This window comes from Elephantulus edwardii, unplaced genomic scaffold, assembly GCF_000299155.1.
Source record: "Elephantulus edwardii isolate Elephantulus edwardi_28Jun2011 unplaced genomic scaffold, EleEdw1.0 scaffold00151, whole genome shotgun sequence".
NCBI lineage: Eukaryota > Metazoa > Chordata > Mammalia > Macroscelidea > Macroscelididae > Elephantulus > Elephantulus edwardii.
The window spans coordinates 555,971-568,365 of record NW_006399901.1 but is presented as its reverse complement, the minus strand read 5'-3'; the positions used below and the strand labels follow the sequence as shown (position 1 = coordinate 568,365).

Below are 12,395 nucleotides of genomic sequence, written 5' to 3'. Positions count from 1 at the left end.
AGTTACTGTCCAGGTCTCTGATGTATAGTAAGTAACTGCAGAGATCATGGACTGGATCAGGTACACCTTAGTCTCTAGACTGACACTGTTGCTTCTCAGTACTCTGGAAAGGTTCCTGAAAACAGATTTACCTAATGCAATTCATCTTTTAGTTTCCTTACTGCTGGTGCCAGGAGTGTTGATTGTGGAGCCAATTAAGTTTTAACTGTTAACAACCTCCATCTCTTCTCCATCCATTAATAGTGCTGCCAATTGGCCCAGTGGTGAAAATATTTTGTCTTCTTGATGTTGAGCTTCAATCCATATTGAAGACTACAGTCCTTGACCTTCTGCAGCAAGCACTTCAGGTCTGCCTCAGTTTCAGCAAGCAAGGTTGTATCATCTGCATAACGTAGGTTGTTGGATGAGTCTTCCTCCAACGCTGATGCCATATCCCTCCACCTAAAGTCCAACCTCCTGAATGATCTGTTCTGCATATAGATTGAAAAGGTATGGAGACATGATGCATGCCTGTCATATACCTTTCCTGATTTTGCACCATGCAGTATAGTATTTCCTTGCTGTATTCTGATGACTGCCTCTTCGTCCAAGTATAGGTTTTGCATAAGCACAATCAAGTGTTCTGGAATTCTCATTCTCCTCATATACATGTATATTTTACAGAGAAGTTGCTTATGCATACCCAAGATCATGTGTGAGTTTCTTGGCTTGGAGATTCAGGGTCATGGTTTCATGGGATAACTCCTATCACTGCACTATTTCCATTTTCAGTGTTTCTGTACTACTTTCACATTGTGGGTAATACCTGCAGTGTTAAAAGCTTGCAAGCAGCCACAGAAGCCACAACAACTGGCCTCTATTTACCTGGAGCAGAAGAGGAAGTGAGAGTCAAGAATAAAAGAAAGAAATGCCTAATTGTGCTCATGAACAACTGTTCGTTCTGCCAGGAGACCAGAAGGAGCCAATGGCCAGCTACCACTACCATGACCGTCTATAAAAGAACTCTGATCAAAAGGAAAGAAAATGCAGAACAGACTGCCAAATTCTCAAAGAACCAGAATTTCTGAGGCTGGATAAACTCCCTAAACTGCTGGTGAAATAATCTTTAAGTAAAAAATATTTCCTAACGTCTTAAGTGAAATCGTAACTTAATTTATATTTATATATATAAAATCTGCCATGTTTTTTTAAGATCTAGCTATATAACATCAAAGTTACCAAAAAATCATTAGTTCAGAGAGAAAGGTTAGGAGCAATGAGTTCATGCTAGTGAAGGGAGAATGATTCCAAAAGCAAGGAGGAGAATGGTCGTACAACCTGTCAGAAATCAATGCCACTGAACTGTGGTGTATAAGGTGCTATGTACACATTCAGCAATAAAAATTTAAAAAAAAAAACAACACAACAGGTTTTTCCTAGTTAAGCGACTTTAGCCATTTTAAAGTTGTGAAATAGTAAAATTTGGTAATCAAAAGGGAAGTTCTGATACATGCTACAACATGGATCTACGAGCCTTTAAATGTTAAAGGTAAGAAGTCAGTCACAAAATAATTCCACCATATTTCTAAGACTTTATTTCTACAAAGTGTTTGGAATAGGTCAATATAATAACAGAGATAAAATTAGATAATAGCAGCCAGGAACTGGGGGCTGTAGGGGAGAATGAGAAGTAACTGCTAATGAGGATGGAACTTCTTTATCGAGTGATAAAAATGTACTAAAATTTATAGAAGTGTTGATTGTACACACTAAACACCACTCACTGAAATGTATGCTTTAAAGAGTTGACTTGTATTGGTTTGTCAGCTGCTGCTGGGTTTTTGGTTGTGCTTTTTAAAAAAATTATATAAGTTATCAGTTTGTTGAAAAATTAACCTCCTGTTGTTATTTGCCAACAAGCTGGAACCAGCTCACAGCTGATTGCCTTGCATGTTTTCAGAGGCTGTAAATCACACAGGAGGACACTGACCATCTTTCTCCCTTGGAAACAGCTGGTAGATTCAAAACACAGGCTTTTGGGTTGGCAGGACAACTCCTTACCACTAGGCCACTGGTGTTCTAGGACATAAAGAAGCTAAAGCAAAAGGAAGAAATTATAACAGAAGATTTCAAAGACAAGCCTGAGAAGATAAAGTAAATTATTAGGAAATATGTAAAGACTTAGAATTAGAAAACCAAAGAAGAACACACTTGACATTTCTCAAATGGAACATACTATTTAAAAAGAAAAAACAATTCAAGTTTTAAATTGTAATATTAAAGGAATATGGTCACTGTACCAGAAAAGAACTGACTGATGCTCAACCATTTTTAGAAGGCAATATATGATCAAGAACCAGTGGAAATGAAGGAAGAAGTACAAGTTGTACTGAAGGATTGACCAAAAAATTAAGGCTCCAAGATTTGCTGGAATATCAATTGAAGGGTTTCAACAAACATAGTGCTGGACATGCTCACTTGTATATATGCCAAGAAATCGGGAAGACAGCTACCAAGCCAACTGTCTGGAAGCAATCCTTTTTTATTTAAGTCCAACAAAATGAGAAAAGTATTGGACAATATGACACAAGTGGAAAAAAAAATCTTGCTGAGAATAATTTAAAAATAGTTGGAGCGATAATCAACAGGGAACTGCAAGAAACTCAAGGTAGATTCAGAAAAGGCTGTGTAGGGGAGGGCTATCATTGCTGATGTGAGATGAATCTTGGCTAAAAGCAGGTAATACCAGAAAGGCATTTACTTGTGTTCAACTGCATTTGATGTGTGGATCATACATAACAAATTATGGCTAATACGGAGAACAGTTCATTGTTCTCACTTGGAGCCTGTACACAGACCAACAAACAGTCATCCCAACAGAACAAGGAAAGTTAGAAAAGTATATGTCTGGGTTATTTCACCTCATCTTTCAACATGTAAGGGAACTCGGACGGCATAATCAGTAGGAACCTGAACTGCTAACTCAAAGGCATTACCTCTCTGGGTGGTTCAAATCCACCAGGCACTCTTTCAAAGAAATATATGTAATCTCCTCTGGTGTGATTTACAGACACCACCAAAAATCCATTGGAGGGTCAACTACAAGTTCTGGCTCAGGAGGAACTGAGTTGATTCAACACTAATATGAGCAAAAAAAATCTTAGAAGCTGAACGATATAAAGAAGAATGTGGTGTTAGGATTAGAGAAGGCTCATAAATTACATGAAATATGTAGTTAACACAACCTTGCTTACAGGAACAAAGACCTGAAGTATTTATTGATTAAGCCCAAAGATTATAAGTCTTCACTATAGATTATACCTCAACATAAGACAAAATTTTCTTACAATTCGACCAATAACAACATGATAAATGGAGAAAAGATAGAAACTGTCAAGGATTTAATTTTATTTGGACCCATAACCAAAACCCTTAGAAGCAGCAGTTAGGAACTCAAATGACATATTCCATCAGGCAAATGTAATGATGCCAAGGGCCTCTTTAAATACCAAAGAGCAAGGAGGTCACTTTGAAGGCAAAGTGTGTACTCACCCAAGCCATAGTATTTTCAATAAGAACTCTGTAGGCATGGCAAGTTGGACAATGAATAAGGAAAACTTAAAATTTACTGATGTTTTTGAATTGTGGTGGTGGTAAAAAATATTGAACATATCACAGACAGACAAAAGAACAAATAAATCTGTCTTCAAAGAAGAGTAGCCAGAATATTCCTCAGTAGAAAGAATGGTGAGATTTCATCTCACATACTCTGGGCATGGTATCAACAAGGTTCAGCCCTGGGAGAAGGACATTTTGTTTGGAAAATCCGGAGTCAGCAAGAAAGAGGAAGACCTTTAAGGAGAAGGACTGATACAGTAGCTAGAATAAAGGACAGCAGAGCCTGAAAGCAGGGGGAAGAGAAAGCTTTCTGTTGTACAGAACTGCACTGAACAACCACCGAATCTGTCTGTCTTTCTGTTGAACAGAACTGCACCGAACAACAACCGAATCTGTCTGTCTTTCTCAGTGAGTAATCAAAGATTTGTTTCTAATCCTAAGATGCATGAACAATTAATTAAACTTGGCAATAAAGGTAATCTAATACTACTGGAGCTACCTACTTGACTGTAGTTATAAAATTCTCTCCTCTTGGTAAAGAGGAGAAATACCTCTTGTATTGCCAATATGCTCAATTGACTCACCTGCTGACCAGAGTCAAAATGGAAGTAAAACCCCACTGATTCTCAAAATGACCACTAGCATATAATAGAAGATGGGCAACCACTGCACTAAATGACTTTAAACCTTTACAGAAGAGGCTGGCAGGCTTCTGTGCCATTTCTGTATGCTGGTTCCCAACAGTACCCCAAAGGAACGGTAGATGGCACTCTTCAGCCTAGATCTTTGGGCTGTAATCTTTACAGGAATAGACTCCAGGTCTTTCTAGTAAGCATTGGTGGGTCTGAACTATTGACCCTGTGGTTAGTAGTGACTGAGCAGTCTGCTTTTCTACAGATATCTAAAACGATACCCCAAACCAAACCGAATTCACTACCATCAAGTCAATTCCTTCTTCCTCTGTGAACTTGCAAGACACAGGAACACAGTCTTATGATGTTCCCAAGATGATAAATCTTTATAGGAGCGGACTGCTGTACTCTCTCCAGTGCAGTGACTTGTGGGTTTAAAGTGCTGACTATAGTTAACAGCCCAGAACTTTAGCCACTGTGCCACCAAGACTCTTGCATGGAAGATTGTTATGTAAAAATTACTTCCAAAAAGCATTCCTATGGTTTTAAGAAACAGAACCAGAGAAGAGTGCTCATCTTAAGACAGTGAGTCGATTTGCCCTTATTACTAAAACACTGAATGCTTCCATTTTATCCAGAAACACAGGAAGGTTTTCAATGCCTTTTTCATAGTCAGCTAGGAAAGTTAAAGTTCCCCAAGTGCCGAGGAGACTCTAACAGACACCCCAGCACAAAAGGGGAGCTGTGAACTGCACCACGGATAGGGACCCTTAGTATGATCTTGCTATGTTAGAGCAGTCTCTGCTGTCACTAATAAATCCAATCAAGTGCTCTCGTCACAGCAGGAGAAAGCATTAACGAGGGCACTGTTTCAGTGTGGCACCGACAAGTCCCTGCTTCCAGCCACCTCAGAATCATCACTGTCGTCTACAGACAATGCACTTCAGGAAATACATGTCAGGCTCATCCTGCACAAAACCATGGTGTGTCCTTGTCTGGAAGAGTAAGAAAGAACCCCAATACTACTCAGCATACTCTGCAGGAAGTCTTCAAATGCTACAGCAATAATCTGGGGCTCAGAGATAAATGACCTATGTTCTGTGAGAAAGGCCAATTCCAGTAAGCTTCTGACACAAACTACATGAAACATTTCCATTTGGACTCTTTGAAAAGAGACAGTTGGCAAATTTTTTTAAATGACCCTTTTTCCTTTTCATTTGCATATACTCTAAACTCACCCCTGCTATCAAGTCAACGCTGAATGTCCAGTGAGTTTCTGAAGCTGCAAAATGGGTATAGAAGGAAGCTGCCAATTTTTTCTCTGAAGGAGCTACAGATGGGTTTGACCCAGTAGCCTTTGGTTACCAGTCCAGTTTCTTATGTGCTATGCTACTAAGGTGTCTGTCTATTTTTTAAATGCATATACTCTAGAAAAGTGAGGATGAAAAAAACCCCCCACCTAGGGCTCATACCCTTCCTCAGAAGATAATTATATTTTAAGTTTTTCTTCTACCTGCATTCTAAGGCTCCTCTGCCAAGAGGGAAAATTCACCTAAAGCCTCTTACTTTGAAAATGAGTCATCCCACCTTATGCTCCAAGTGGGCAAGCCCCACCAAAGCTTCCTAGCAGGGCTGCTGATCTAGCACAGCCGCTGGCACAGAGGAGAAGCTGGCTGAGCGCCCCACTTGAGCTGGGCAGATCACTGATGACTCAGAACTCCTTCAGCTTTCCTGGCTCTTGAAATCCCCTGGTATTCTTAGGACTTGACGGACAGATCAATGTGGCAACCTACTTTCCTAGGGGGTCTGAAAGCAAAAGTAGTGTAAACTGGTAGAGGTAAAACCTTGCAGTATATCTCTTTATTGGGGAGGCATTCCGGATTTGCCTCAGTGGACCAAATGAGCAAACTGAGTACTTCACTGGGAATCCCTCAAGTAGGTGAACCTCTTGCTTGCACACAACCTCAAGATTTGAGCAGAATGTCTCCTGGCATACAGCGTTTCTAATTAAGCCACAGGTTTGGCGCAAGCTTATAGACCCCACAAAGAAAATAGTGAACTATGAACAGAAAGGGAGAATATGAACATTACAACGAGATGGCATCTGAAGGTTAAAGAATAAAAGGGAACAAGTTCTTAAAAATATAACAGGGTTTTGTGAAAACATATTCACTGGATTATAAAAATGACACTAGGGATATATCCTAAGAGAGTGCTTAGGGAAGCCCAGTGTTTACAGGCTGCCATAGACCTGCAATGAAAGAACTATGGCTCCTATTTTGTTAGTAGGTCAGTTAAAGAACTTGCTTAAGGTGTCACAGCAAAGAATGTCAGAGAAGGACTGGACCTCAAGTCTGATCTCAACATCTGTGCACTTCATCACACCACCACCCCATCTTTCTCCCTCTAGAAATCTGTCTCCCTTGATTTTGCTGCCTATGGACATCAAAATTTATGCACGCAACACCCATCCTCCTTGCACTTCCCTTCTTAATACTGCTGTCTCCAAATCTGAACTACAGTCACAGATGGCTTAACTCACCATTCTCATTAATCAGAACTTGTTTCTCTCAATCCAAAGCCCCTACTAATAATGGATGCTCAATGCAGTGTGCACGCCCTCTCTTTAAAAGAGTATCAAAAGGATTCTGAAGCAGCAATTCAGAAACTTTCTAACAAAATATTTCTTATCTATGTCAACTGAATCATCTCTGATCTCCAAAGTATAAACTCTGAGTAAGTAAAAATTTAGCTTGGAGGTGTTTTTTGTTAATTTTTATCTCCTTTGTCAGAGGGTCTGACTGACATAAAAAGAATCCTCATGGCGTCATATGCAGACTGCCAGTGGACCTCTCTGTTCATAGCAACTGTCCCTTACGAAACTTCTCCTACACATGAAAATGAACACCAGGTCTTCCAAAAAATGCATAGCATCTTACTATGCTTCTAGACATCAGTGTTTCCTTAAATCAGAGACTCCACACAAACAATCACATGGGCAAGCTTTCCTCCAAACAGGATCCAGCTGGTCTTGTGACCCTACTCTGCCTTTGCATGAGCCATCATCCTCAATCACTCTGCTAAATGCTAGCTAATGTCCTCTCCTCCCTTCAGAACCAAGGACTAAACTCAGTTCCTCTTTAAAAGATGTTGTCTCTCACCATCTGCTTCTGGACAGTGAGAAGTCAGCATCCTGGTCCTCTTTCTGTGTTACCCACCATATGATATCACAAAGGGAAGAGGAGGGCAATTTTCAAAAATGTTTCATGCATCCTTTAGGAATAAATGCTCATTTCCAACCATGGTTTGGAAAGCTAATGCAATCTGTTTAAAGTCACAGCTGGGCAGAGCTGGAAGAAAACTCTCCACCTTCTTCCCCAAGGTCAGAGCACATGCTGGTCTTTCAGAGGCTGCTTTGCACACCTGACCCTTTATCTTCTGTCCTCTTCCTACCTTCCCAAAATCCTCTTTCATCTCACTTCCAAAACACTAAGGGTTCTGGATGCAGTGAGTACCCATGTGCCACTCAAGGAGCAGCTTTTGAAATAAGGAGGCGCAGACTTAGCCAGGAGGCGCTCTGAGCCCCCCTCCCCCTCCCTTCCCAGGTTAGCAGTGGCAGAGGCCGTACTGTGCTTTCTTACCTATAGACGACAGCAGGGATACGCTTCCAGGACCTGAAGCCTGCTACACTCTCGAGCTCTTTGTCCGTGATCCAGGCGGGTACTATGAGCTCTTGTGGGTAGCTACCACACAGTCTAGGGCAGGGAGGAGGAAAAAAGGGAGAAGGGAGACACAAGGGGTGGGGGGCCACCATGGGTAAGGGGAAGAAATAGAAAAGGAGGGAAGATACCAAGTGAGTCAGTATTTTAACACTGAGCAAGTTAAAAGGAATTTTACGTAAGCCTGCCTTTTCAGTAGAACGAGTTATCTTGAGTTTTTGTTACATATTTATCAAGTTACATGCTTTTCTATTTAATACTTGATGCTGTCTTCAGGGATCTGACAATCAATAAAAGTAGGAGAATTAAGGGGCATTCTTCTTTTAACTGTGTTGTGACAAATCTCTCCAGGTCATTTCTAACTACATGAATATAGGGGACAGTTACAGTAGCATGAATCAGTGTAATTTCTACTGAATACGCCCAGTGTTTCAGGCTTTTGAAAAAGGGAAACAGGTAAAGAATGGCAAAAGCCCACAATTTCAAATTTCCATACTGTGAACCAAAAAAGTATCTTAACTATAGGTACTAGGAGAAATCATGGCTAGTAGAAACTGTATCAAGGGCCAGCCCAGCCCATACACAAGCATAGTCCCATTGAGCCAAGGTAGTAATAGGAACAAGATGGTGACTATAACTCCTATAAAACATACTTCAGCAGATTACACTCAGAAAAAGGGGATACCGGGGGGTGGGGGGCTCTCTGGGGCCCTGGAAAAGTTCACTTTATTATTTTTTTACATACAGAACAATGTCTCTCTATAGGTTACTGGGTCCATTTCAGCTATGAAGACAGTAAGGTCTTTACTCCACATACTAAAGCATACCGCAGCACCATTATCACCCTACCCTAGCCTACATGCATTAAGGAACAGGCAGAAATATAGACACTCACTTAGGCGGTAGAGTTTTATTTGTTTCAAATGATTCCTCTGTACATGCGTGTCTCTCTCAACTTCCAAAAGATTAATTATCAGGAATTTAAAAATCAATGAAGCACATGAATAGCTATGACCAAGAGTAACTATACAAAATACCCAACACCTACCATCAAATTCCTACATATAATCCATAGGTTAATATATAATATAGGTTAATAATAACTGTAAGTCTCATTCCTTTTCTCTTTAATATGAGAACAAATTTCTCTCTTTCTTCCTTTGTCATGGGAAGAGTTTTTCAATGTCCCAAAGATTTGTTTTGAGATGGAATGAGTGGCCCTTAAGACAAGTTAAATTTTAAAAATTCGTATGAACTAGGGATTTTGAAACCAGTTTTTGAGTGTAAATGTTTTTCCCTTCCAACACACTTACCTCAGTCTTTTACAACATGGTTCATGTACACCCCAGTCTCTGCTTCGATTGCTCACTGAGAAAACCATAGTGATGGCTGGTCACTAGCTCTCAACTTTTCAAAACACTCTGTGATCACAGCTCACTGGCCAATGGACACACTAAAGACTACATACATTAACGAGCTGAAGTTTTCCAATAAAAAAAGAATGTGCTTTGATGGCTAGCCACAAACAAGACCAGAAAAAGGGGTATCATTTGAAGCGGCTTAAAGAGCAATAGTGTGCTTAAAACTTCCAAACAATGTTGCAAGTAAACCTGTGAGGAGGATACACCAATACAAAGACTCCTGTACAACTTTAATTTATACTAACTTTGATCATTCAAATCACATTAACTGCCTCTTTCACCAAAGCAATTATACTTTGAGGAAAATGATGTTTACTATTTAATAACGATTAATATTTAATGATTAACTGGTGTGGTGGCTAAAGAATTCTTTTTTTAATCAGCCAGCCACTGTAGGAAAACGTTGAGGCAGCTTGCTTCATATTTAATTACTTTAACTGTAAATCATACTTTAACTATAAATCAAATACAGACTTCCAGTCTTGGGAACCCTATGAGCAATTCTACTCTGTCCTACAATCACTGATGATAAATCAACTTGACTGGTAGTGGGTTTGATTCTCAGTGGATCATAATTATGAATTTAATTTCATATCAAACTCAAAAGAACAGAGTAATGTTTATGTCTATCTTATATGATCTACCATAAAATTATAGTTATAAAAACTAGCTCCTAATTGTTTTATCTTTGCTTAGAGCACTGATCCTATCTCAAATATGCTGTGCCAAGTGGCAAGCAGAATGATGGAAAATGCCAACCTACAGGTAAACATAGCGATACCTAGACAAACATGTCCAGGAAGAAAAGAGACTGGGAAAGAAGGGCCTGGTTTCCAGGATCTCGTTAAATAAGGATTACTTTCCACTTCACTGACAATAAAGAGAACAAAAGGTTCAAGAAGTACTCGGAAGATTATGTATTTAGACTTAATAAAATTCCAATAGGGGAAAAAAAAGTTTAAATGTTCTGCCACATGAGAGCTGGGGTTTCTACAAAGGGACTGGTAGTGAAATACAGTTCACGGAGGCCAAGAAACTCACTTGTATTTCTCATTGATGTTGGAAATCCTCCAGGCGTTGTTCATATCAAAACCCATCCTCTCCACTTCATTCTTAAACCTTGACGTGACGTGCTCCCCTAGAGGCCAGAAAAAGACAGCAGAAAGGAAGAAATGAATACCCATTGTGCAAAACAGGTTGAATAAAACCTGTCACCCTGTTCAGTTATTTTCACAAGGGAAATACTGTATAGGTAATGTAATAACATATATTTAGCTCTGAAAAATAACCCCCAAGTCTCTGTCACATTAAAACTATAAAAGAGGAAAGAAGAAGAAAAACATTTTTATCAAGATTTATCTTGTATCATCTACCCTTGGAGATCAACATTCAGCCAAACCATAAGACAGCCCTATAAGGGAAACCATAACAGACAGCAGGGATGGGTGCACTCTTTAGAGCAATCAATGAGATCAAAAGGGCAGCATGTGCTCAAAACCAAGCTGAGAAGCCAGAAAGGGGAAGGAAAGAAGAATGAATGAATGAAGCTGTAAACAAAGGAAGGAGGTGGGAAAGTGCTTGCTGTACCATGGGGATTGCAATCAATGTCCCAAAACAAAAGCTGTTCAAATTGCTGAATGAAAAACCAATTTGCTCTGTAAACTTTCACCCAGATCATAATACAAAGGATATTTTTAAAAAATTATTCATTTCATTCCCTCCAGGGAATTAAATTAAATTCCATTTTCTCACACAGAGGTACGTAAACATTCTGATAAGAGAGAAATGTAGTATTCTGATAAACACCCTTTGTTGCTTTCTCGGAAGATAAATTCAGAAACCAACTCACTGTTGCAAAACAGGAACATATACTGAATGTTGTGTTCCTTCTCTTAAAAAATTCTGTTATCTCATACCCTTCAGCCACTCTGAGAGCATCGTTCAACTTGTTAGAGGGACAAGTCTGAGATAGAGAGGTGATTACAACCAGGCCTGTGTGGCCCCAATACCAGTACTTTTGTAACTACACTGGCTCTTTCCTTCCTCACACTAAAATTATAAAGTCAGTAATAAATTCACCATAAATAGTAATGTAGCTTCCCAACCCTGCCTCTGAAACACTTTGGCCAGATTTCAGAATGCAAGATTTTTAATTTTTTTTTTTATTTTAGTAAGGTAAAATGGAGCACATGTAATAGTAGATTAAAACCCTCTACAAAGACTCATATATTATTACTGTTTCTTCAGGCAAATGTATGGATAATCCACAGTATGTAAGAGGGGAAAAAAGATAGTAAATAACTTCAGATCACTGGAAAATCTTTTTGTTCAGAAGAGATTAGAAATCTTAGGAGACAAAGGATTGCTAACTGCTAGACATATGTTAAGAACATCAGCCTAACAAGTATAAGCTGGTTACATTTGCCTAATGAATTTGGCTTTCTCATTATTAACACAGCAATAAATGCAGAAACGCAACTACTATAAACAATTTCAAAGCTCCAGAAGATCTGAAATTATCTTCTTCCTTGAAAATATACACTCTTAGGGCAGTGGTTTTATGAAATAACAAAATAATAATACGCAGCATTTCTAAGATATGCTAAAGGAAGTAAAACGGATGGCAGAGGCTGAGAGAAACAAGGATAAATAAAAGCACAAAAGATACTGATCAGCAAGAGGAGCTTCAGAACTGAAAATGACAATTACCGCTAATGAAGGACAAGACTGTGAAACTTCCCTCTTTAAACTGTTTTTCTTGAGCTAGATATTACATGTTTCCTGAAGGAGAACTATAAAAAGACGAAGTGCAAAGATGCTGAAAGAAACAACGCGATGAAGTTAATCTCGTTCTAGGAAGTTTTACGAGCAATGTAGAAGCTTCCAAATAGAAAAGCCAGTTATTTGAATCGGGCTACCATCTGTCTACAAGTTATAAGCACTGCTATTGACCATCAAGAATACTAGACAGAAGTCTTTCATTCACAATCACAAATTACAAGCTGTAAAGCTAGAGCAACTCCAAG

The 12,395-nt window shown here is 39.2% G+C and overlaps 1 protein-coding gene across 3 annotated transcripts in view; it reads right to left on the bottom strand.

Annotated features, from left to right (window-relative positions):
• Positions 1–12,395, bottom strand: part of MTMR3 (myotubularin related protein 3) — a 161,023-nt gene that overhangs the window by 19,190 nt on the left and 129,438 nt on the right. For all 3 annotated transcript variants that reach the window (XM_006894775.1, XM_006894776.1, XM_006894774.1), the window contains 2 exons: positions 10,411–10,507; positions 7,871–7,984 (listed from right to left, as the gene is read on the bottom strand). In XM_006894775.1, the coding sequence (XP_006894837.1) occupies positions 7,871–7,984; positions 10,411–10,507 (211 nt within the window). The remainder of the gene's footprint in view (positions 1–7,870; positions 7,985–10,410; positions 10,508–12,395) is intronic.